Source organism: Polypterus senegalus, chromosome 18 (assembly GCF_016835505.1).
Source record: "Polypterus senegalus isolate Bchr_013 chromosome 18, ASM1683550v1, whole genome shotgun sequence".
NCBI lineage: Eukaryota > Metazoa > Chordata > Cladistia > Polypteriformes > Polypteridae > Polypterus > Polypterus senegalus.
In genome coordinates, this window is record NC_053171.1 from 22,262,343 (window position 1) to 22,288,437 (window position 26,095).

Below are 26,095 nucleotides of genomic sequence, written 5' to 3' on the forward strand. Positions count from 1 at the left end.
CTAGACCAGTTTTTCCCCAGCATACCATGTAAAAACACAATCAATCAGAGGGTTCTTGTAGTGACAACAACACATTTTAAAGATTAATCCACAAAAAATACAATAAAATGTATCGCATATTAACATTTCTTAAGACATTAAGTATGTTATGCATTTTCTCATTCTAATAATTACAAAGCAAACTAATATGTTTGAAAACATTCTGTAGCAAAACTGAAATTATGGATAAATCTTTTCAGAACCAAGTGTGCTAAACTGGATATTATTTGCAAATGAATGGTGGCTTAGTGACATCTGACATGTGAGCCTCAAGGCACTTAGATAATGTCAGGGAATTCATACTTGATCTTTGGGCCATTTGCACAGTCTCACATTTGCCATCTCAAATTAGCTCTTGATTTTTGAATACTTAAAACTGTTCCTAACTTTGATATTTTTTTCTCTTCTATGGATGTCATTTGTCATTTGTTTAGCTAAGACCTGCCAGTTATATATGGCATATGCACTTGTATGCATTCAAATTGTTCACTGTGAATTTGGTCACTAGGAACCGATATTATTGTTATTTGTGCAAACTGTACATACAGTGAAAAAAGTAACCAGAAAGACACATTGAACAGTTTGCCAGTTTACTGCAGAAATATTTTCTGAGATATATTATATTTAGATAAATACACAATTGAAACAAATGTATTATTGAATGCACACATAGACTAAAATGAATTTCTTTGAGAGGGAGTGAATCATTTCTCTGCCTCCGATCAACCCTCACAACAGGAGAAGATCAGAAACTGCAATACCACTGTCCTTTCAAAACAGACACAAAAAGAATACACCAGGTCCACAGCTGATGGGGTTTTGTAATTATTTTTTCCAACCCTGACAACACCCATTGAATGTTAGCAGTTCAGTACCTACAATGAATACCTGTGGGGCTACAGACACCTTATTATCTATACATACAGTAGTCCTGCAGATATACTTGAGGTAACAAGAGTTATTTGACAGACAGAATCCAATACTACATATATCATCAAGATATAAGCTGGAGAGGCGGCCATAACTATAAATCATTATTCCATCAGTTCAATTTACTGAAACAGTTCAGAAACACAAGGAACCAAAGCATTATCTTGATAGCACCAGGCACATGGCAAAAAACATTTCTACACTGGAGGCCATTCCACCTCACAACATACCAATGCATTCATCTACATTGTCATATAGTAAAGTGATCTTGCCATGTAATAATAAAAGAGCACATACACAATTATGTTTTATTAATGATCAAGATCTAGGAAGAAAAATATAACAAAAACAGACAAAATGTCAAAACATAGAAGGGCAATAGCAACATAAGCAGAAGAATGCAAAAAAGCAAATGACAGAAAAATATGGAGGCCATTTGCATAAAAAGATGGTTATAAAAATCTTAGCTAATTGTACTTTCTTGTATTGTTAACCTTCAAAAAATGTACACTAGGAAACTGGTAACGGATGACTTTTAATACTTGCTGCTCAACGGATCACAGCGTGGGATTTACTATACATCCATGAGCCAGTCTATGCCAAAATGAACATTAGCTAAGAATCAGCTCTATATCTGACACTAGTCCTTGCAAACACACACTACGTTTTTTATGAAGATACAGTAATTTAAGGCTGAAGGACAACCTGAAAGCCTATGCATCTCAATGAGTAGTATTGTCACATGTATAGAGTAAAGCGACATTCTTACATGCATGTCCAAGAGATTAGAATCTATGAAGAAACACACAGACACAAAAAAGCAGGGAGAACATAAAAAAACTATGCCAAAGACATCACGGTAGAGTATAAAGTGATAAAGTGCTTCAGCAACCACATCAGCAGATATCACTTTGGAGGTGGAGACACAGATTCATTCAATTTCCTTCTCACTTTATTCACATCTATTTACATAAGCTGCAGTCTTTGTGATAGTTTGCCGGTATAAAACACACATTTTTCTTTTTGGATAAAAGATAACTGCACAGCTGCATCTTTGACGCTAATTGCAGCAATGCTGGTCTGCCTTCAGGGCACATGATTAAACAACCACTGATTCATCACTAGTTTCACATTCAGCTCATACAACACCCATTACAAAACAAAAACACTAAAACTACCAAGCACCCTGAACTAGCTTGTTTTTAATCGCTCTGTTCCTCTACATGAACTGGTTGTTAGGCATATATTTCCTAACCCTGATTAGTAAACCTATTGTCAATTGGCTTTGCTCACATTTTTAAACCCATGAATTCAAATGACTTCCCATCTAGTGCAAACCACAGCATAATTTTATTGTTTCAAGGAAAATGTCTTCAATCTTATTAGAGAATCAAGTATAATATATATTATACAGTCAAAACAAAGTGCTATAACAAATTATTCAATAACAGTACCTATTGATTTTATTTACATTGCATGAAACTGTTAAAGTTGATTTTTTAAAGGTCTGGAGTTAAAGTGACTTCCTGTCCCTGGGTCTACAGTAAACTTCATTTATGAGTTAATCTATTGAAAGATATGCTATGGTTAATACAACCATTTAAATCATACTGAGGTTTTATCTACACTATTATGTTTTTGTTAAAAATGCATACATTAATCTCAGTTTTCACCTTTAGTCCACACTGCCCTGGAATTTTTAACCCCAGAAAAATGAGAGTTCCTGAAGGAAACGCACTCCAGAGCCATATATTTTTCACAATGCCAGCTTAGTGTTGTAATGTGGACATGTAAAAGTGTAGACTTATGAAAACGTAGACTCTAATGACACTCTGATGTGCTTGTGTTTATTACGTAGTCATTCTCTGATTGGATCCTGTTCATTACAATATCTTATTCTTTCATTGGTCACCCTTCGCAGGGGAAAACCATATTCCAACATAGAGGATGAAGAAGAGTTGTTTTCAGGTTGAATGCTGCATACTAGTGCAAAAGGCAAATAATTTACTGGTCAATACAATTTTGTGAAAAATCCCTTGGGTGGCAGTGTAACTATCCTTTCAACAATTTTTCTGCTAATATGTGTATGTCCAGTGTAGGTGAGCATCTACTTCATATGCGTTTTCAGTCGTTTTAGTGTGGATACAGATAGTTTTGCAAAACATTCTAGATGAGAACAGGCCATTCAGCCCAACAAAGCTCGCCAGTCTTATCCACTTAGTTCTTGCAAAAAACATCAAGTCGAGTTTTGAAAATCCCTAACGTCTTACTGTCTACCACACTACTTGGTAGCTTATTCCATGTGTCTATCGTTCTTTGCGTAAAGAAAAACTTCCTAATGTTTGTGCAAAATTTACCCTTAACAAGTTTCCAACTGTGTCCTGTGTTCTTGACTGACTCATTTTAAAGTCACCGTCTTGATCCACTGCACTAATTCCCTTCATAATTTTAAACACTTCGATCATGTCACCTCTTAATCTTCTTTGCTTAAACTGCACAGGCTCAGCTCTTTTAATCTTTCCTCATAATTCAACCCCTGTAGCCCTGGAATCAGCCTAGTCGATCTTCTCTGGACCTTTTCTAGTGCTGCTATGTCCCTTTTGTTGCCTTGAGACCAAAACTGCACACAGGACTCCAGATGAGGCCTCACCAGTGCATTATAAATTTTGAGCATAACCTAATTGGACTTGTACTCCACACACCGTGATATATAACCTAACATTCTGTTAGCCTTCTTAATGACTTCTGAACATTGTCGGGAAGTCGATAGCTTAGAGTCCACTATGACTCCTAAATCCTTCTCATATGGTGTACTCTCGATTTTCCCACCACCCATTGTGTATTCAAACCTACATTTTTACTTCCTATGTGTAATACTTTACATTTACTGACATTAAATTTCATCTGGCACAAATCTGACTTCCAAAAAATGTGTCAAGGGTTTATATATGTACTCACTAGCCACCTTAAGAACTTGAGGATAAATATTATCTGGTCCTGGTTATTTGTTTGATTTCAGTTTATTTAATCTGAGAAGCAGTTCTCCCTCTACAATTTCCAAATCCCTCAGTACCACCTTAGTAGTCGCATTTACCTCAGGGAGGTTATCCACTTGCTCACTTGTAAACACCTCAGAAGTTTAGGGCATCCGCTATTTCATTGTCTGTATCTTTTAATTCCCCTTTACTATTTCTGATGCACTTGACCTCCTCCTTGACTGTTCTTTTACTACTAAAATACTGAAAGAATCTCTTAGGGTCTTCTTTCGCCTTATCTGCTATATTTCTCTCCAACTGTCTTTTAGCCTCCCTGATATCCTTCTTAATGGTTGCCCTCATGTTCTCATATGCTCTACGATTCACTTTGCAGTCATTAGTCTTATAGGCCTTATAAAGCAGTTTTTTTCCTTTGCAACTTTTTTAAATCTTTATCAATCCACCATGGAGTTTTTTTTAATTTCCTACTAATTCCAAATTTAGGTATGTATCTATCCTGCATTACATGTAAAACATTTTTAAACCTGTTCCACTGCTCCTCGTCTGTCCCTACACTTAAAAGCTTATCCTAGTGTATCCTACTTAGACATTGTCGCATCTGCTCAAAATTAGCCCTACTTAACAATTTAGTCTTTGCATCTGCACTTTTACAAAATACTGGGAATTGTAAAGATATGAAAGCACTAGTATGGATGGAGAAATGCAATTTTTAAACACAAATGTAACAATGTAGACATAGTCTGAGTAATTATCCACTCTTTTCCAGAATCCTTACTTATTGGCATTTGTGTCTTCTCCTTGTGAGCATTAAAACACGTTTAATTGTAATTTGTGTAATTTGACAGTTTATTTAATCTCATGTTAAGATCAGGAAAAGTCATGATATGTTTTTTACTTGTTCCTGATTAAAAAGGTAAAAGTAAGTGTGCAATATGTGCTAAGGATGAACATCTTATTTATACAATAAAGACACGAGGGCTAAACCTTTTTTGTATGTAGACTTTTTAATATGGTATAATAAATGCTGGTATTCTTAATTACCTCAAATTTCTTTTGCACAAATAGGTATGCTTGGTTAATTACAACACTTCATGTATCCATCTATTCATCCTTTCATTCATACACCCACACTTAAAAGATGCATAACTATGAACATTTCCTTGATTTGTTTTCTCTAAAATTGCCTGACTAGACAGAAAATGAATTATGAAGATTTTAGTAAGCTAGGTCACAATACAGGAAATCTACTTCTGTGTTATAAGCAGCAGCATGAAGGAAGGCAATTAACAGTTCTGACATTAAAGCAAATCAGTTACATTGATAGTTAATCAATAAAGACTTATCACATACGGTCAAACACATCTATCACAAGTGAATAGCTTTTAAACAAATTAAAAAAGCAAGCACTGAAATGCACCTTAACCAGCTCATTGATTTTTTTACATCTTTGCCATACAGCAAACAAACAAAACTATTTTAAATAGTTAAAGGGTCAAAAACTTTTCATTTGAAAGATTTGAAGCCATAAAAAAATCAGAAATAAGTAAAATATATTAAATTGTAAAGCGATTAGAGCCAGTTATAGTGCCCTATTAGATGTTTCAAAAACAATTTTGCTTTGATTTGTTAAATTTGACTTGACTGAATGGAATTGTATGTGTTTCTGCTTAAAATCATTCAAAATATATATAAAAAAATGTTGCAACAAAGCCAGTGACTCTTTATGCAAGTAATAGTGGGTTACATAAGACACAAATAAATTACAAAGTTTGGCTGAATAAAATGTTTATGAATGCTAAACACAATTCAAAATTATACTCCATACCTTACTGTGTTTTTTAACTAAATTTTAAACTAAATTTTATAGATGTGTCTGTGAAAATATACAGTGATACTTAATTTACTATATTTCAAAACAGCAAAGCACTATGCTAAAATCTTTACAAAGATTACTACACCATATTATTTTTACCCTTTTTAAAATTTATGTGAGCAAAGTTACACCAAGACTAAAGAATCTGAATTTCTTAATAGTTTCAGTATTAACATACCATTATTAACATTCCATAATATGCAGAGTAACACTATAAATACAGCACAAACAAATGAGTTCCTGTTTAAAATAATATTTTTTAATTAAATAACACCATACTGCTTCTTTCCAAAACAAAGAAAAAACAAAAAATCAAAAAATGAAATATTGCTAATTACAGTATAAGTAATTCACTTATTGATTTCTTAATATTTATATATTTTTCCATGAAAGACTACAATTCATATTTTATTCAGACTTTCCTTGAGACCAAATATCTGATAAAACCCAATTAATATTAAATAAAGAAAACATTTGATATTTATATTTCCTTACATAACATAATTAAATAATAAAACTACATTTCGAAAACACATTTCACATTTTATGCAGAATTTTCTTGATGCTGGAAGTTTAATGATATCCAATTAACATTAAATAAACCAAATATTCACTTTCATATATGAAGCATGTCAAGAAAAAATAAAAATGCTTTGCTATGTATTTTTCTGTTTAACAACAGTAGATTAGCACTGGTATACAACATTAAAAGTAATATGGTCACAGACCTTTAAATGAGTACAAAGTAGTTTTGGGCTTGTTATATTATTTTACAAAGTAATAGTAACTCACGTTCAGAAACCAAGAGCCTGGGAGGAGGAGGAGGTGGTGGTGGGGGAGGTAGAGGTGGATATATTCTACATTGACAGATTAGATGACAGTTGTCGCCAACCTTCTCTTCTGTAGTCTTTGAGCATGATCGCTGAAGTTCTCCCTGAGTAAACTAGTAATGTAAACAAAAAAAATAAATAAATAAAAGTTTGATGTGTTATCTACAATCTTGATCTGGCAAGACGCTTACTGTACATGAATTCAATCTTAGTCAGTAGGAAACTTTACTTTAAAGAAGACGTTTCTTGTAAGTTCTCTTCCCTTGATGGTACAGTTATCTTTAAATGTGAAAGTGCTCTTCACTCATAAATTATTTCTCAAGGTAAAATAATATATGTTGTAAAGGAAAAATAAATATTTATTGTTTGATAAATATTTTGTTGCATATTAAATTAAAACTACATTTTTAAATTTACTTTGCTCATATCGGTTTCCAAGTAAACAAAAAATACATCAAAAAAGAAACATATTTATAAGGAACGCACACTAATCTTCAAAATTCTGAAGAGTCAGGTATTAATTTAAAATATTATACTTACTTTTACTTGCCACAGAAACTTGGCTTTTTTAAAAATCAAATTACATTATCAAATGTGCAAAATGATAAAATAAAGAACTTATGTCCAACTACCATCACTCATTTCACAATTTTAAAACCATCCATCCACCTTCTAACCCACTTATCCTGGGCAGAGACACGGGACAACTGGAGCCTGTTCCAGCATTTATTGGGTGCAAGGCAAGAACAATCCCTGGAACGGGCACCAGACTAAGGCAAATTTAGCAATGCCAATTAACCTAAACTGCATGTCTATAGAATGTAGAAGGAAACCAGAGTACCTGGAGGAAACCCATGTAGACATAGGGGGAACATGCAAATATCACAGAGGAAACTGCCAGAATTCAAACCCTGGTCTCATAACTGTGAGGCAGGAGCACTACTACTGTGTCAATATGAAACCTCATTTTCATTCAAACTCTTCTTCTGTAAAATCTGCTTTATATGTTTGGCTTCAATTCTGGCTAATGTGTTGTTTGGATAAAAGATCAGGTTATATTGTCTGCATACATTTACTAATATGTAGTGATCCCCTCCAAAATTATATTACTTGCAAACATTTCTTAATATGTAGTGATCCACTCCAAATTCATAAGGAATATGATCAAGTCCAGACACAAACATAAACATAAAACAAAGCCAATTTCATACCAGTACAGTACTTTAATCTAGGGAAGACACACAGATACAGACAAAAAAAAATGAAAATGAAGCCCAGTTATAAAATTTGTCCAGAGACCAAAATATGGACAGAACAAAGCAAGCTGCAGTCTTATAAGACATACTGTAAGACAGTGTGTAATGAGATTGTAGAAAGCATAGTGATTAAAAAATTGACAAGAGATACAAAGCAAATTCTGAAAAGGAAAATAAAAACATTTTCTGTAAGATTGCCAAGGATAAGTGATCTTATTGATTTCCTTCTAGAGGTACGGTAACTTAAATTGATGCAATGAAGAAAAAGCATGTGATATCTTTCATTTAGGTTTTCAGAAGTCATTTGACTCATTTGGATATGAGTAATTCCTACTAAAACTTCAAGGAATTTCCAGTAAATTTTTTAAAAGAGGATTAGCAACAGTCTGCAGAAAAGAAAGCAGTCTGTCATAATTTGGGCAATTTTATCATAAATATTGTTGTTTAAAGGTTTCCTCCTTGTAGCAATGTTTTCTCTCCTGCTGCTTTCTGTATGCATACATAATTAGATAAACGGAGTATAAAGAAATTCTATTAGTTTCTTGATAAATTAAACAAACAGAAACATATCATAAAGCCACGGGAGAAAAATGTTTTTCAGACAGAAATGTAAATTCTTGCTCAAAAAAATACAATGACTGAAAACCAGGTTTCAGGGACATTCTTTAGAAAAAACATACAAACCTGGCTAAAACAAAACAAAAAATAAACTACAATGGAAGTTGTGGTTCAGCATAATGTACCCTTGAGAGTCCAGCTGAAACAATCTGTTTAGTTGTTGTAACCTCAGAGTCCTAAGTATACTGGCGATCTTGTTTACAGAAGTGTAAGAGAACTTATACCATGATAAAATGTTAAATCATAACTTATCAGATTGTACATTCCCACTATTGATTTCTGGAATGAAAGATAAAAAAATGTTATAGTAATTAAACCTGGTTTTTCAAGACTCTCTCTATCCAGCACAAAATTAAATTCCTAGAGTTGCTAGAAAGATGTTTACAAGTACAATATGAAAATAAAAATAAAAGCATCGCCATAGAATTTGGTTGTCTGACTCCTACTCCATTTTCTCTTCTCCATAATTAAGAGGCTGCCCCACTGGAACTGGAGAAATGCAAGAAAAGCCAAAAGCCATGGTCACAGTTTTCCTTATTTAGAGTTAAGGTCAAATTAAGTACTCCACTCTGGTCCTAGTTGTGAAGCACATTTATAATTATTATGTAATGTGGTACATGCTATTATCTTTAGTATGATCATGCAAAACTTACAATATCACAAAAATAATAATATTTTCCAGTCAAAAAAGACATTTTAATTTTAATAACATATTGTTACTGCTTATACATTTACATTTATTTGCTTGGCAGACGCTTTTATCCAAAGCAACTTACAAAACAGGCATAGGAACTGGTTTGGTTCTGTGGTAATTGGCCAATAAAGTTGAATTTGAATATTTTGTCTAAAGTAAAGGAGAAGCAGACTACTATTTGTCCTGTAAGTCAACAAAATAAAAACAGTATACTGTATTTATCTATTCATCTGCTCAGTAGCTAAACCCACTTACTTCAGAAAAGGACAAACATCAATCCATTGTAGTGCACACTTATGAATGCTGATGAAATGTATAGTCACCTGACAGCATGTTTTTAACCCAGAAAAACAAATCAACAGAAAAGGAAGGGTGAACATGCAGAATATAATCAGATAGAACCCCATTATTATACAGCTGGGGTCACAATACGAAGGGAACACTTGAGTTTAATACAAGACAATTCTGTATCTCAACATATTTTTTACATTTAGTGTTTATCCAGTACCTAATGATTGATGAATTCCAAGCGAATACATACTACTGAATGTTTGTACTTATTTTCACAATCCGAGTTATCCAGCATTCAGTCTTTCTGTGTAAGGAAGTCATTATTCTCATTCTAATTAAATTATTTTACTAACTTTGGCTGCTATAACTGTGAAATACAATCAAATGCTAACCTGTAATTGATGACAGGTCTTTCACACTACTATGGAGGAATTATAATTGCCATTACAAACTGTTTCAACTAAGTAAAATTGTTTTCTTGCATGAACTGCTGGTTAAATGTCCTCCTATGAATCCCATTCTTACACTGTTTAATCACTTCACTCAAAGGCAGTAAGAAACTTGTAGATTGCTTGATGTTGCCCTAAGGTAATTTGTTATTTTTTGGATAATTGTAGCATGTAATTTACCAGGATAGTCTATAATTTTAATATTTACTACTATCCAAAATAATTTTAATTTCAGGAACTTCTCCATAACTATACTTTGATAGAGTTCTGAAACTCTAAATAAATGGTTTTGTAACCATCTGCAAACCAAAATGACTTTCAAGTACTATCCTTTCTTCTTCTGACTCCACATTTTGCCCTTGTCAATAGTGCGGCTTGATAGCATAGTTTTACTTGATTTGGCTACAACTTTCTTGGTTTCTGGATTGCCTGCATTTCCAATTCAGATTGTCTTTTAAATAATACCAATGACAGCTTTAATTGCATTGCACCTAGTTACAGCCTAAAGCTCAAAACGGTCAAGTATGTATACAACTCGGAGTCCTGCCAAGTGCAAAGGTTTGCTAATGACACTGCTATCATGAGCTGCATCAGGAGCGGGCAGGAGGAGGAGTATAGGAACCTAATCAAAGACTTTGTTAAATGGTGCGACTCAAACCACTTACACCTGAACACCAGCAAAACCAAGGAGCTGGTGGTGGATTTCAGGAGGCCCAGGCCCCACATGGACCCCATGATCATCAGAGGTGACTGTGTGCAGAGAGTGCAGACATATAAATACCTGAGAGTGCAGCTGGATGATAAAATGGACTGGACTGCCAATACTGATGCTCTGTGCAAGAGAAGATAGAGCCAACTATACTTCCTTAGAAGGCTGGCATCCTTCAACATCTGCAATAAGATGCTGCAGATGTTCTATCAGACGGTTGTGGCGAGTGCCCTCTTCTATGCGGTGGTGTGCTGGGGAGGCAGCATAAAGAAGAAGGACGCCTCACGCCTGGACAAACTGGTATAAAAGGCAGGCTCTATTGTAGGCACGGAGCTGGACAGTTTGACATCCGTGGCAGAGCGACGGGCGCTGAGCAGACTCCTGTCATTCATGGAGAATCCACTGCATCCAGTAAACAATATCATCTCCAGACAGAGGAGCAGCTTCAGCGACAGACTGCTGTCACTGTCCTGCTCCACTGACAGACTGAGGAGATCGTTCCTCCCCTACACTATGCGACTCTTCAGTTCCACCCGGAGGGGTAAACGTTAACATTATACAAAGTTATTGTCTGATATAGCTGCATTTTTATCAATCTTTAATTTAATATTTTTTTTTATCAGTATGCTGCTGTTGGAGTATGTGAATGCCCCCGTCGGGATTAATAAAGTATCTATCTATCTGTCTATCTATCTGTCTATCTATCTATCTATCTATCTATCTATCTAAAAAGATAGAGATCTTCAAAAAATAGAAATAAGCTGAATTAACTATAGTCCCACTGTAGCATGAAAAATATAAAAATGTTTAACATTTGACCCATTGAGTAATTCTAGCTTCCATATAATCACACATCTCCTCATTATATTAAAAGGCACATATGCAATCTGCCCACTATTAATTACTTTTCTGAGTCATACAATCCATTCATCACAGAAGTAAAACCACATTGCACTTTAAATAACCATGTCTTTAATAGCAATGCTTACTTTTGGCTTTGAGTTTCTTCATAATGTAGCATTTAATGCGGTCAACTATAACATCCCTCTAAATGAACTCATAATGGCTTTTGGTCAGCTTAGATCTGCAACCTATTAGTATTACTGTGATTCTCTCTATCTAAATACAGTCCATTTTAACTGTGATACAATCTCTGTCCTTGCTGGCACTACTCAATGCTTGTGGTTATTCACTTCTCATTAATTTAACATTTCAACCTGTAAATTAAGCATTTAATTATATGGATTCCTTAATGCATTAATCTACAGTACTTTAATAATATATCAACTTTGTTATGTTGAATCTGTTTGTAAGGTACATTATCTTCAACATTAGAACATAGTTAATATGTTTCTTTTATTTATCACCTTTGAACAATAACTCAATTTTTTACCTTCATTTCTATTTTTGCATCATAGCATTGTCGGCTATTTTCAGCTCTCATACTATCTTTTAAAATATGATAATCTAATAATTAGACATACTGTACATTTTGTTTCTTTTCCACTTTACAGACATGCTATTATATCTGAATTTAGGCACTGAACAGTTGCCTGACAAATAAAGTGGCTTTCACAATAAACCAGTTAAAATGTAAAACGTGACTTACTTTAAAACATATTATTCACTAGGCCTGCTGTATATGTATAGTAATAGAGGTGAGATATGCTGTAAAGTGACTTACATATTGGATTAAGGTGGGTTGAGAATGGAATGTTATGTTAATAAGGAACTGCGGAAAACACAAAACAGTCTTTGAGAAGTAGTGTGGAGAAATATGGAATATGAATCAGTATACATTCATAATCATGTACACTCTTTAGACACTGCTGAAGTTGTTAACCTTTTAAACCTTTAAGTTTCTCTTTACAACATGCTTAGATGAATTCAGATGCCATTCTGACTGAGGATGATTTCTATGTGTTGTCATGGCATAACAAGGTGGTCTACAAACCAATGCAAAGAGTCAATGTTTGTAGGATCATTTCACCAAAAGGCTTATTTCTGTCCATTAAAGATACTATAGCTTGCTTACCAGTGAGACTACAGCCTGACTGTGAAACATTTAGAGGTCACTCCATTCTGAATATTTTATTTGTATTGTTACTATGTACGTATTTTTGCATTCAGTTCATAACTGGCTAAGTTATTAGCCAATAGTAAAAAAAACAAAATGAAACGGAGAACATTCTAGTACTGAGGTGGAGTTCCTAGAACACTGTAGTGGTAATTGGAAGTTTCCACAACATTCTACTATTAAGTAATAGTTTCTACTTTAGCCCTTTAAGATGACAGAGTCTCAGCTGAAACAGAAGAAAAGGTGGTGCAAAACCTACACCATTTGCAATGACATTATCAGGTATTCCTCGACGTTTTAAGTTGACAAAGGACTCTGAACAGCTGAAGTTGGAAAATCTAGTAACAGAAAGAACAACAACCTTTTTTTGATGTCCATATGGAAAAAGGCAAAGAAAGGTCTCAGTTATTTCTCAAAGAACCACCAGAACATTGGACAGATGATCCAATCTTAAACAAATTTTGTGAACTGTCGGCACACATGACATAGCTGAAAGAGGAACTAGTCTCATTGAAAATTACAATGACATACTGACAAAGGACAAGAAAAAAAACAGTTTACACTTCGACTCATCACAAACTGTCACAAGATTTTTCCAGCTTCACCAAAAACAGTACTAATGCCGAAGAGCTACAAGTGTGGAAAACTTGTCTGCTGTTCAGTTCAAATAACATGAAAACTGCCAAATGGAGTGATCTCTAAATTATGTTAATGTTCATTTAAGGTTAGTGTGTTTGTTATAAATATGATAAAGAATAAAACTAGCCTTGTGGAGTACTTGAATCTGTTAACTTTTTTTGGACCACCCTAATCACAAAACAACATAACACCACATTCTCTTCTTCTTCTTTCGGCTGCTCCCATTAGGGGTCACCACAGCTGATCATCTTCTTCCATATCTTTCTGTCCTCTGCATCTTGTTCTGTTACACCCATCACCTGCATGTTCTCTCTCACCACATCCATAAACCTTCTCTTAGGCCTTCCTCTTTTTCTTTTCCCTGGCAGCTCTATCCTTAACATCCTTCTCCCAATATACCCAGCAGCTCTGCTCTGCACATGTCGAGACCAACACAATCTCGCCTCTCTGACTTTGTCTCCCAACCGTCCAACTTGAGCCGACCCTCTAATGTCCTAATTTCTAAACCTATCCATCCTCGTCACCCCTAATGCAAATCTTAGCATCTTTAACTCTACCACCTCCAGCTCTGTCTCCTGCTTTCTGGTCAGTGCAACCATCTTGAACCCATATAACAAAGCTGGTCTCACTACCGTCCTGTAGACTTTCCCTTTCACTCTTGCTGATATCCGTCTGTCACAAATCACTCCTGACACTCTTCTCCACCCATTCCACCCCCGTTCAAAATATTTCCGCACTTTTAGATTTTCGTTGTAAATGAGGGGTAGTAATTGGACATTAAAAATGACTAAAAAAACTATGTAGAAAAGTGCTGTAAATTGTTTTTGATATTCATAATGAACAGAGTTAAAAAAAGTGTTTTTTGAACGTCCCTTGTATGTATTGTCAAAGGCTGATTTTCAATCTTTATCTCATATTCTAAATCATGCCACGTGTAACTTTTTGATAGACAAAGGTAGAGCGTAGTTATACTTCTTAAATGTTTATTATTGCAAGATAATATACTTTCAATCTCAAAGAAAGATTAAGCAAGCCTGGTTGGTAGCTTTTACCAAACTTTTTGCCTTGTGTATAAAAGAAAAAATTAAGATTAAACCTGAGAAATTGAAATTCAAAGGACACAAAAGTATGATCAATATGGACATCTCTAAGGGTCTCAATGACAAAAATCTTCCATGTACTGTACTGAAATATTTTTAAAAATATTAGAAAATATCATGGATAGGTGTATTTGATAAAAACATTTCACGGCTTTACACAGATATTGTACTCTAGCTGAGTCACCAGATTCCTGTCAAACTGATTGCAGACAGTAGTGATTGCTGCATAAAGCAACACATACCCTAACCCTTTTCATCTCATCCCAAAAACATACATGTTATATTAATCAAAAAGTATAAATTAGTCCTATATGAGCAACAATAAATGTGTGCACATGCCTTCCTACAAGTGGACTGGTGACCCATCCAGTGCTGCTTCATTTCTTGCATTTCTGGAATTGGCTCTGACAACTTGAGACCCTGTAGTTATTAAAAGGACATGAACGCTGTATAAACTTGAATTATTTAATTATTAAAACCAGATTATTACATTTTAAAGCCACTGTGGTAAAGGTTATATGTACTAATAAATTATATACATTGTGAAGGATGGCCGGCCATTTATCCCGGCCAATACCCCCACGCCGCCAGGTGGAGCCCTCCTTGCAGCATGGAGGTCCCCAGAAGACCAGCAGGGCATCATGGACAATGGAGTTTTTATGCAAAGCCCTGCTGGATGCCGTGGGGGCCACAGGAGGGAGCTGCAGGGAGGACCGAGGGCTTCTTCGGGCCCTGTGACCCGGAGGTTCGTCATAGGAAGAGCGACGGACTTCCGGGTTGAAGAAAAGGACTATTTACCCTGAACCGGAAGGAATAAGGACTTGTGGACTGTTGGGCAGAAACACCTCCGGGTCAGGGAGTATAAAAGGACTATGGGAACTCCCAGACAATGAGCTGAGCTGGGTGGAAGGGTGGCAACGCGTCTGGGAGCGGGAGGATTGATTTATTGGTGATTTATTGGTGATTTAATGAGTATTGTGGAGGAGAGTGTGCTTTGTACACTGTGGAAGAAAAATAAAGTCAACTTGAGGACTTTTACCTGGTGTCTGGAGTCGTGGACAGGGGTTCAAGGGAGCGAGAACGCCCCCTATCGTTCACAACATATTATGTAATTATTATTTGAGAGGCCTATTTTCTTTAACAGTTAAGCCAGCTATGCATCTTTAATTATGGACATGTGAACTGTTGTAGTAGTAGTAGGAAAACAAGCCTGTGTTACTTAAAATAAACAGCACTGTTACTATTGTAAACTCTTATTCAGATGATCAGGCTACAGGCTAATTCCAATTTGAATGCAATAAATAATTATTTTCTTTAAGGTTTGTTAGCTTGAAAGCAGCATCATTCTTGACTAAGACAAATAGACTGAGAAACAGTTTCTATCCTTCAGACATCACCATGCTGAATGCTGCTAAGTGGTCAATCTGACCGAGTGCATCTTCATTCTAAGTTAACATTAGATAAGGGACAAGTGCAAAATAATATATGTATGTATGTATGAGTGGAAAACATTGTTCTGTTGTTATGGACAATTTTGGATTTAAACCCTAACCCATAACCTCATGACAAATGCCTTTAGACCATGCAAGAATTTATTAATCAAACAATAAAGAATTCTAAAAGTTTGCTACTGTCATTATGCATGGAAAATAGTTTTAATTAGTTAACAGTTACTCTAATCTGCAAGTTTTGCAGTATGTAAATTTGTACATTTCCAAAGCAATCACAGTACAATGTAATTATCCAGAAACCATATACAGCTCAGACTCTCCATGTAAAAAAATGTACAAAGTACAGATATACTGCACTTTCCTGCAATGACCTCCAAAGAATTCTGTGATGTGGTCAACAGTTCTTACACAGAACCATAAACTGTTGAAGCTGTCATGTAGTTAATGTACACTTACAGGGTTCTGGATTGTTCTTTCCACCAAAAATTAACTCAACAACCTGTCAGAACTAGATTCCACATACATACGCTTAATTTCCTCTGGTGTCCCTGAGTATGTGATTTACCATTAAATTGAAAGAGTTCTGCAATTTCTGAGCTTTTTTTTGGTAAATCATGTTTTTTTTTAATTTAATATATATGTGAGTTACCAGGTGTATAGGATATTGTTAATGGCAGATACTATATATTTTGTTATGTAAACAATATCTTTTGTTGGATGTTGCAGGCTCTTATATTGTCTGTCCTGTTTTTACCATTTGCCTCTCTACTGTCAAAGTGATGTAATAAGTAATTAACTATAGTACCACATGCAGATTAAAGCAATGGAAACATCATTCATGATATAAATGGCTGAACGCATTACCATGAAGAATGAACTACTTGCCAAAAATAGAATGTCTACAATATCTGTCTGGGCTGCCATTTAAGCAGAGAGGTAAAATACAGTCATCTAGTTCACGGTATTGGTTAAGCAAAAACAAAGGAAAGAGAAGGCTTGTATTTGCCTTCTATCTCTGAAAGTGTACAAAGTTTGTTAAGCCTCAGAAACACTTTCAAATGTGATCAGCAATTTATCAATAGGGCATATTTTAAAATACCTAACATAAAAATAAAGCTATCCTACAATAAAACCATGTAATGGTTTGGATAATTAATAAATACATTCCAGAAATTTACATTGTGCAATCTTATTCGAGTAATAGACATCTATTATTAAGCAAAACTGATCTCAATGAGTTTCAGCAACTGATTTTCAGTTTTGTGTTGTATTTTGTTCCCCTAACATTTAATCAGCATATTAGAGTAAGCGATTTGTTAATTTATATAGGATTACACCGTGAGACCTTGATGAAAAACAAACCTGCAAATAAAAGTGCTAGACAGCTGTCATTCTTCTAGGTGCATGAAAACACCGTATTCAGTCACTGTGTATTTCAAAAATCCTTAAGCCTACTGATTTTGATGTCTTAAAAAAATCACAAATGATCATCTAAATTCAGGTTTTCTTGCAGGATTTTGCCCCATTCATCTTTCCATCTATTTTAACAACATTGATAGTCCCTATTCATGAAAAGCACTCTCATAAGATGATGACCCACCATACTTAACAGGAGAATTTAACCCAGCAGTTATGCAGTGTTTGTACCAGAAATACATTTGCATCTCATAAGCCCACATGTCCTTCAGTTACATGCAGTAGTGTATATGAAGTACCCTCTAGGGCAGGTGTTATCAAATAGATTCTACCAAATTCTAACAGAGGAAATACTATTTGGGCTGGGCCAGACCAGGTGATGGCAGGCAACAAAAACCTCACACACACTTTAAAGAAACTCTCCATTAGCCACTGACTGATAATAAATGTACGTAATTGTAATTATTTACAATTTGAGATAACCTCTCCTTCCCTCCCATTCTAGTCTAATACATTTATCATATTTTATGCTAAACTAATGAACTTTACTTTGACTTCAAGAACAGAATTAACAATATGAATTTAGTGTTTGACGATTAATTTGTGCTGGTTAACATAAAGCTTTGTTGATGTCTCTCAGGTATTTCAGAACCTTATAAGCTGGCTGCTGTGAGCTTTCATGGTAGACCATATTCTTAGGTACTAATACTGCTTACCAATTCTACACAAGAGTGGAGACAACTTTTATGATATTGATGATCAATAACACCTGAACAAAAGTGAGAGAGAGAATCTGTTTTCAGATATATTTGAAAAAGAGAGTGACTTAAATTAAATTATTGAAGATTTACAGTATTTATTTGAAATTATTAAGAAATTAAACTGAAAAATACAAATTGTAAAATTATATAATACATTTCTAAAATTTACAAACATTGGCTGATCTCAGTTTTTCAAAACCTTTCCTCAGTTATTTCAGTTTCAAAAACTAAAACTTAAGAGAGCATTAAGATGCACACTAAGTGACATTTTGTCTGGTTTTAGACTATGCAAACATAGTTCGCCAATAGACATCTGCTACTGACTAAAATTTATCTGAATGAGTTTCAACAACTACTTTTCAGGTCTTGCATCTTTAAACAGTGCTTGAGTCTAGTAATGTTAAAAATTAAAGTACTTGTTTGGTGTGATTCTTCTAATGAACATGAGATGACTTTTCTGTTTAACTAAGGGAAGTAAGAGTGATCTCTTACATCGAAGGTGTGAATATTTCATAAATTAAATTGGCTTCAAAGCCAATGAGACCTATGCTACTTCCTTAGCTTCTGTACTAACAGTATTTATCAAGAACTGTGTGCAATGACTGCTAAAGCCTCTCCAACAAAAAAGCTTTAGTCCATAACTTGAATCAAGAGACATGTACAGACTAAACATTGTATCCCCTTGTAGTAATAGCAGCCAATTTTGATATGCAAAGGCAGGTTTGATATTCAAATACACATTTTCTGTTGCATTGTCCATAGCTAGTTCTTGCTATGTGTGCAGTGTTACCAGGATATTATCCAAGGAGTAAGCGCAATAAGTGAGTTTAAAAGGAAACTACGAAAATAACAATGGCAAACATACAGTATAAGAATTAAATCAACATTTTCTGTTGTACACTACAAAGTTTCAAAATTGAATGTCACATAAAGGCTCTCAACACAAACAATTTTACTGATGCATACCAGTATGACATATAGGCCTACAGTGCAACAGGAGCAAATTCTGAACTTCGGATAGCTTGACTTTTCCCACATGGTATCTTTCATGCTGAAGATACATGCTCAGTGGCAATATGTACTGAAAGGTCCTAAAGTTCAAACTAGGGAAAAATAACTTCAAAATGCACAGTAGCTGAAAATTAAAGGAAAAGAATAACCTACAATGAAAAATAAAATGCACAGTAGCTGAAAATTAAAGACAAAATTGAAGTACCTCATGTGGAAAAAGGATAAAATCTGGTCATTTATCATTTTTAGACAAGTATGAATATCCATTCATTTTCTGACCCCACTTGCAGTACTGCATTGCAAGGGCTAAAGACTATTTAGGCGTGAGTACACCACACAGCACATTCATATCCAAACACCAATTCACTTTCTGAACTCACTTCCAGAGATGTGTTGCAGGTAACTGAACCCTGACTGGGTACAAGTCCACCATTGGGCACATTCATATCCAAATGCACACACTGACTTAGACTGGCCAATACAGTATAATCTCCAATTAATCTAACTTGTTGTCTTTAGACTATGGGAGAATAATGAAGCAAACACATGAACAGTAAGTAAGATCCTTATTCACTTTTTTCTCATTTCAGTACTTAGTTCAGCTCATAAAAATTTGTGAGGTATTAATGCTACCTGCAACACCATTATACATGCACACTAAAATATTCGTAAGCAGACATTATGACAGAAACAAAATGACACAGAAATAAATTAGCCGTAGTTATTGATTTAAGGCAAGGGTGTGCATTTTTACTGCAAAATGTACTTTCATTTTCCCACTAAGTCTTTTCTTCCACATGCAAAAATAAATACATACATATATGATACAATCACAGATAAACTAAGACAGTCCTATTATGTACTGAATAATTAGGCATAATTGTCATAAATAGTACTTTTTACAGCTTCAGATAGAAAAACAATGTTAATTCCACTGTCAGAACAAAAGGCAAAAAGTAAATCACATACAAGAAAGCAAAAATAAAAAGCATTGGAAAATTGGAAAACAAATCTACAACTGTTCATTAACAAGTATCACATAAACTACCCATCATTCCAATCCCCCAAAAAACCTTCAGCTTCACAGTATCTTTAGGAAACTGCAGAGAAAATGGTTAAAATATTGTGGAGTTAACTAAACCCTGCATGGAACACAACACAGTTTGGAACAATGAAACAATCTGCATGTTTCACTAAATTCTGAGTAGTGTAGGCAAGTACAGCAAAAATTAAACACAGTCAGAAATAACAAAACCAAGCACTGAGTTTCTGTGACTCTAAAATGGGACCAAATAAATAAGCTCAGTAATAAATATATGCATTGATAATTTATACCAATTGTATAGCCTTTTGATAGAAGAATATAATTTTTAAATGTCCTAATCTGCGATAGAGCAGTAGCAATCATTCAGCAGTACACTGCCTGCCCTTTTAAAAGGTGAACCTGTAAATATGCCAGTAAGATTTACACTCTCTGTTTTATAGAGGGGTATGTTGAATGGTTGGGAGGAGGCAGGGCTCTGCACACAGTTTTGTCAACTCACGGCTTAGCAAGCCAGACAGTACTTTAAGGTTTTGCAGCAATATCAGTTAGGTTCTGGTTTGTTGTCTTGATACTATTAAAATAATTTCTGAGAGAAAACATGCTGATTAGAGAGATTGACATTCTTGAAATGATTGCACAACATGGTCTCAAAACACTACAAGATGCAATAAGACTAAAATAAATACTTATTTAATAAAATCAGGATAGATACTTATTGTTTAATAATTTCAGGAACAATGATTCCAACCAGCAGTATATAATATGCCACATTGACTCTTACATTGCAGTTAAATATGCAAAACAACCCTTTAAATATAAGACCTCTATACCTAAACTGTTAAGCTCTCTATCACTCCCTCTTTATTTTACAGAATGTACACATTAAACCAAATCATTACATCTGCAACAGCTTCATAGACTCTACGTGGTAGTGGACTGCAGCACAACCTCACACCAACACTTTTTTCCCACTCTTCAACCATATTCTATATACATAGTCTCATTGTTTATAAATCTTTCCATGTTGTCTGTCCAAGGAAGCACTGAGGCAATGTTGGCCATAGGTCAGAACAAAATAAAGGATCTCAAGGGAGTCATGCTTTTTAAACGGTGTGAAGTAATTAATTATTGCAGAAAACAGCGCTGTATGTCCCATTCAGGCCATCTGGAGTAGCCACTAATCAGGGGTCTTGTGTCTTGCATTATTTAATCTTCAGATTAACAATGGAGTAAATAAATGAAGGGGTTGAACAGTATAGTGTTGTGAACCTGGACTTCAGAAGCAGGGACAATGTGTTATTAGTGAAATTAATGTTGCCAGCAAGGGTTGTGAGGATAAATTACTTAATGGATGTTAAGAAAAACAGATGTATTGGAAATAATATACTGTATCTTAGCACTTTCATTTTTTTATTATTATTAATTATTATTATTATTATTTATATAGCGCTTTTCTCACTACTCAAAGCGCACAATCAACTTTGGGGTGGTAGGTGGGGAGAGAGAAGGACATTCCAACAGACCAATCCAGGACAGGGAATCAGTTGATCATATGTGCACTGAAAGTTAATTTATATGAAAATGCTCTTCTTGTAGACTAATTAGAGTTAGGGTAATTATTGTAAGATATTTGGAAGTGTTTAAATTTACATTGTTGCAGTTAGTACAAAGTGTTATACTGTATGGTGAGAAATTTTGCATTTTTTACATGTAATGTAAGTAATAGCCAGTAGAATTAATATTCCTTAGCCTACAATTCTATGCTTTATCAAATTACAGTAGTTCTTTCATTTGCACATAAAAATACAGTAAGTAATAAATCTATATAAATATATTAAAAAGTAAAGAACATGGATCTTTTGCTTTCAAATCAACTATACTGTATATTGACTCAAAAGGAATGCTTTCAGAAACTTTCCAAGTGGGCAATTTTCATGACTTCTGACAGTTTGTAACTGATCCTCTGAAATGCAATAATATAATCAACATTTATTTAAGAAGTCTTTTCAACTTCCAGAGAGGAACGTTAATAGTACTGTTTATGTACCAAGTCTGTGTAAAAGATTTTCAGGCAACATGTTATGAAGGACTGAGTATCCTTTCTTGCATTTGTAAGCCACTATATAGTTGTTCTTAACTTTGAGTGTAAGCACTCCTGGTGGAGCAAAATATCCTTTCTGGGGGTGACAGGTGTTGTATACATATTTAAACATCTCTAGAACATTTAATTAGGAACAGTTCTACAGTGAATTTCAGCCCAGATGCCACACATTTTGATGAATTCTCTAACTCTAGCCAAAATTCTTTGCTTTGTTAGTTGTTTTTTATATACTGAGTGGAACCATGTCTGTTTTCAGTTGTTCTTATTTTGGTTTTGATGTGGTACCCCATCTGAGGCTAACCATCAAACTACGACCAGGACATACTGTATTAGCTTGACTACTACTTTCTAAGCAAGTCTTACATTGTGCTTAAATTCATAATAACTGTTTTATCATGGTAAAGCCTGGTTTAATAAGGGATGTTGGATTTCTTATTTCTGGTTGTTTGCCTTTGGATAATTTGTTTCTGTTTTTTTGTTTTTCTTTCTGCATTCAATATAAAAATATAGACTTACATTTTCTCTTTAATTTTGCTCTAATTGTTTATTTCTTTTATCTTTTTAATGATTTTTCATAATTGAGCCTTTATCTCATTATTTATTTTTATTTAATACATTTATTTAATTAGCTTTGTTTGGTGTTTTGGAGATTTTTGTTGTTCTGGTATTCCTGTTCAGGAAATGAAACATAACATTTGGTAAGTTTGTACATGGTGCTCAAACTTGTTCATGTTTGACTGAATATATAAGTTAAATTTAACATATATAATATTGTTTAACACATAGTAAGTAAAACTATTTCACAAAAGGTTTTAAAAGTTGGAAAGAAAGCTTTAAAAAAAAAGTGTTTTAGGAGTCATGGTTGACTTATCACCCTTCACTATTAAACAGTGCACAAAAGCAATAAAAAAGCTAATGGCGTGTGGGATTAGAGAGACACTATTGCAGTTGCAATGACATCTTAAGAAGCATACAAGTCCCATTGAGTTTTCAAGGCAAAAAAAGTTTCATTATTAACACTTTTACCTGTCACAAATAAAAAATACTAGATTCCTGCTTGTTTTGTCAGTGTGATGATGCGACCAATCAATTGTTTGCTTTAGTTTTTTTAACACATAGTGTCACACATATGAATGAGTTAAAATGACAGCCAGGTTGTTAGGTAATTTTGTTTAATACAGCATCATACACAGCCCTGAAAAATGAACAGTAATGAACATGGCTTCAGTTGTGGTGCCATATCCCAGCTGCACTAAAGCATTTGAAACAGCATTTGAGTCAAACATTACACAGCGAGTTAATCACAAAACTTAAAAACCAAAGGAAAGGCATGCTGACAGAAGCGTGTCATGAACATAGAAAAGAATTAGCTAATCAGCAACAGGCAACTCTGATGAGGTACAAATATTGATAGACAATATTTAATTGCTCTTAAAATAAATTCTTTCATTTTAGTGTAAGCTATTCATAAAAATGTTGCAAAATATGTTAAGATCCCAGAAAGTTGGAGAAGTAAGAACTATAGCTTTGCGACGATTATCTAAATTTACCAATCAAATCACACCTTAATCATAGATTAATCAACTGATATTTGTTTTTTTTTAATGTTATTGATTTTATTGTAATCATTCCATACAAATAGATCAAATTTAACAAAAAAAAAAATAGGATTGAAAACAAGTCAACCCTCACCCCTGAGAAAGAGAGCATGGCCAACTGACTAAAACTTAAAAATAGTAAAAATGAATAAATTGATGAGTTTATTAGGCAGATACAGATACATGGACAAGAAAAAGAAATGGGGAGATAATCTACTTCCTCAGTGCATTAAGAGCTTATTCTAAAATATTATTGATTAGATCCTGCCAGGTTTTAAAAAAGTTCTGCACAGCTTCCTCTAAGTGAGAATTTGATTTTTTTCCCATTTGAAATAATATAAAACTTTAGTTATCCACTGATTTAAAAGAGGACAGTTAGGATTCTTCCACTTTAGCAAAATAAGTTTGTGTGCCAATAGTGTAGTGAAGGCAATCACAGTTTGTTTGTCCTTCTCCACTTTAAGCCCATCTGGAAGAACACTAAACACAGCTGTTAATGGATTAAGAGGGATTGTGACACCAAGGATGTCTGAAATGCACTTAAAAATGTTTGTTCAGAATGATGTTAATTTGGTGCAGGCCCAAAACATGTGACCCAGTGAGGCTGGAGCTTGATTGCAGCGTTCACAGGTAGGATCTTGCCATGAAAACATTTTGGATAATTTTAAGTGAGACAGATGTGCTCGATATATAATTTTGAGTTGAATAATTGTGTGCTTTGTGCATATGGAGCTTGAATGAATTCTCTGCATTGCTACCTTCCACTCCTTTTCTGATATGTTGAGTGAGAGATCCTTTTCCCATTGTCCTCTTGGATCTTTGAAAGGGAGGGACTGTAAAATATTTTTATATATTGCAGAAATGCTGTCTGAGCCCTCGAGACTGAGCAATATTTTTTCCAGCATAAAGGAAGGTGGGAGATGGGGAAAGTCGGGCAGGTTCTATTTGACAAAGTTTCTAATTTGAAGATAGTGAAAGAAATGTGTTGCTGGAAAATTAAATTTGGAATGTAATTGTTTGTAGGATGTAAAGATGTTGTCTATATAAAGATCTCTAAGCAGTTTAATCCCAAATGTATTCCAGATATTAAAAACTGCATATGTTTACGAGGGTTGAAAAGGGTGGTTCTCATGCAGAGGTGCCACAGCTAAGAGATTCTCCATCTTAAAATGCTTTCTACATTGGTTCCATATTCTGAGTGAGTGAAGCACAATTGGGTTATTAGTATATTGGCAATAACTTGCATTTATTGGTGCACAAAGCAGGGAATATTGAGAAGTACTGCAGGATTTTATTTATATTGCAGACCAAGCCTGTGTATGTTCATCTATTTGTGTCCAGGTTTTTATAGCTTGTATGTTTGCTGCCCAGTAATAAAACTGAAAGTTAGGTAGAGCCATGCCACCTTCTGCCTTAGGTCTTTGTAGAGTCACTCTTTGGATACGTGGATGTTTTAGGTTCCAAATAAATGAGGTTATGGTTGAATCTAATTGCTTAAAGAATGATTTATTGATGTATATTGGAATGTTTTGAAATAAAAAAGCTTAGGAAGGATATTCATCTTAACAATGTTAATTCTTCCAGTTAGAGTGAGATGGAGGGTTGACCATCTATGCAAGTCTTGCTTTATTTTTTCCATACAGACGGTGAATAAAGTTGTTGATAAAGAGCTTTATGTTTACTTGTGATATTTACCCCTAGGTATTTAAACTGATCTGCAATACTAAAAGGGAAGGTGTCCAACCTAATATTGTATGCTTGAGAATTCACTGGAAAGAGCACACTTTTATTTTATTCTGAGGCCAGAGATCTTTTGAAATTCTGTAAGTGCTGCTAAGACTGCAGGCATGGTATTTTGTGGGTCTGATATATACAAAACCATATCATCTGCATATAGAGGAATTTTCTTTTCCAGTCCTTCTCTGATAACCCCCTTTATCTGATATGCATTTCAACAGTGGACTGCCAGTGGTTCAGTGGTGATTGCAAATAGCAGTGGTGACAAGGGGCATCCTTGTCTGGTACCATGTTCTAGTTTAAAGTAGTCTGAGCAAATGTTGTTAATACAAACTGAAGCTTCTGGATTGGTATACAGTAGTTTGATCCATGCACAAATATTTGGGCCAAACCCAAATTTCTCTAATGTAGTGAAAAGGTAGTTCCATTCATTCATATCAAATGCTTTTTCTGCATCCAAAGATAATAATAACT

The 26,095-nt window shown here is 34.5% G+C and overlaps 1 protein-coding gene across 1 annotated transcript in view; it reads right to left on the reverse strand.

Annotated features, from left to right (window-relative positions):
• The window catches only part of prima1 (proline rich membrane anchor 1), a 103,109-nt gene extending 90,980 nt beyond the window's left edge, over positions 1–12,129 (reverse strand). The window contains exons 1-2 of the mRNA XM_039742165.1: positions 12,079–12,129; positions 6,631–6,781 (exon numbers count right to left, since the gene is read on the reverse strand). Of these exons, the coding sequence (XP_039598099.1) occupies positions 6,631–6,781; positions 12,079–12,129 (202 nt within the window). The remainder of the gene's footprint in view (positions 1–6,630; positions 6,782–12,078) is intronic.
• Positions 12,130–26,095: the final 13,966 nt, after the last annotated feature.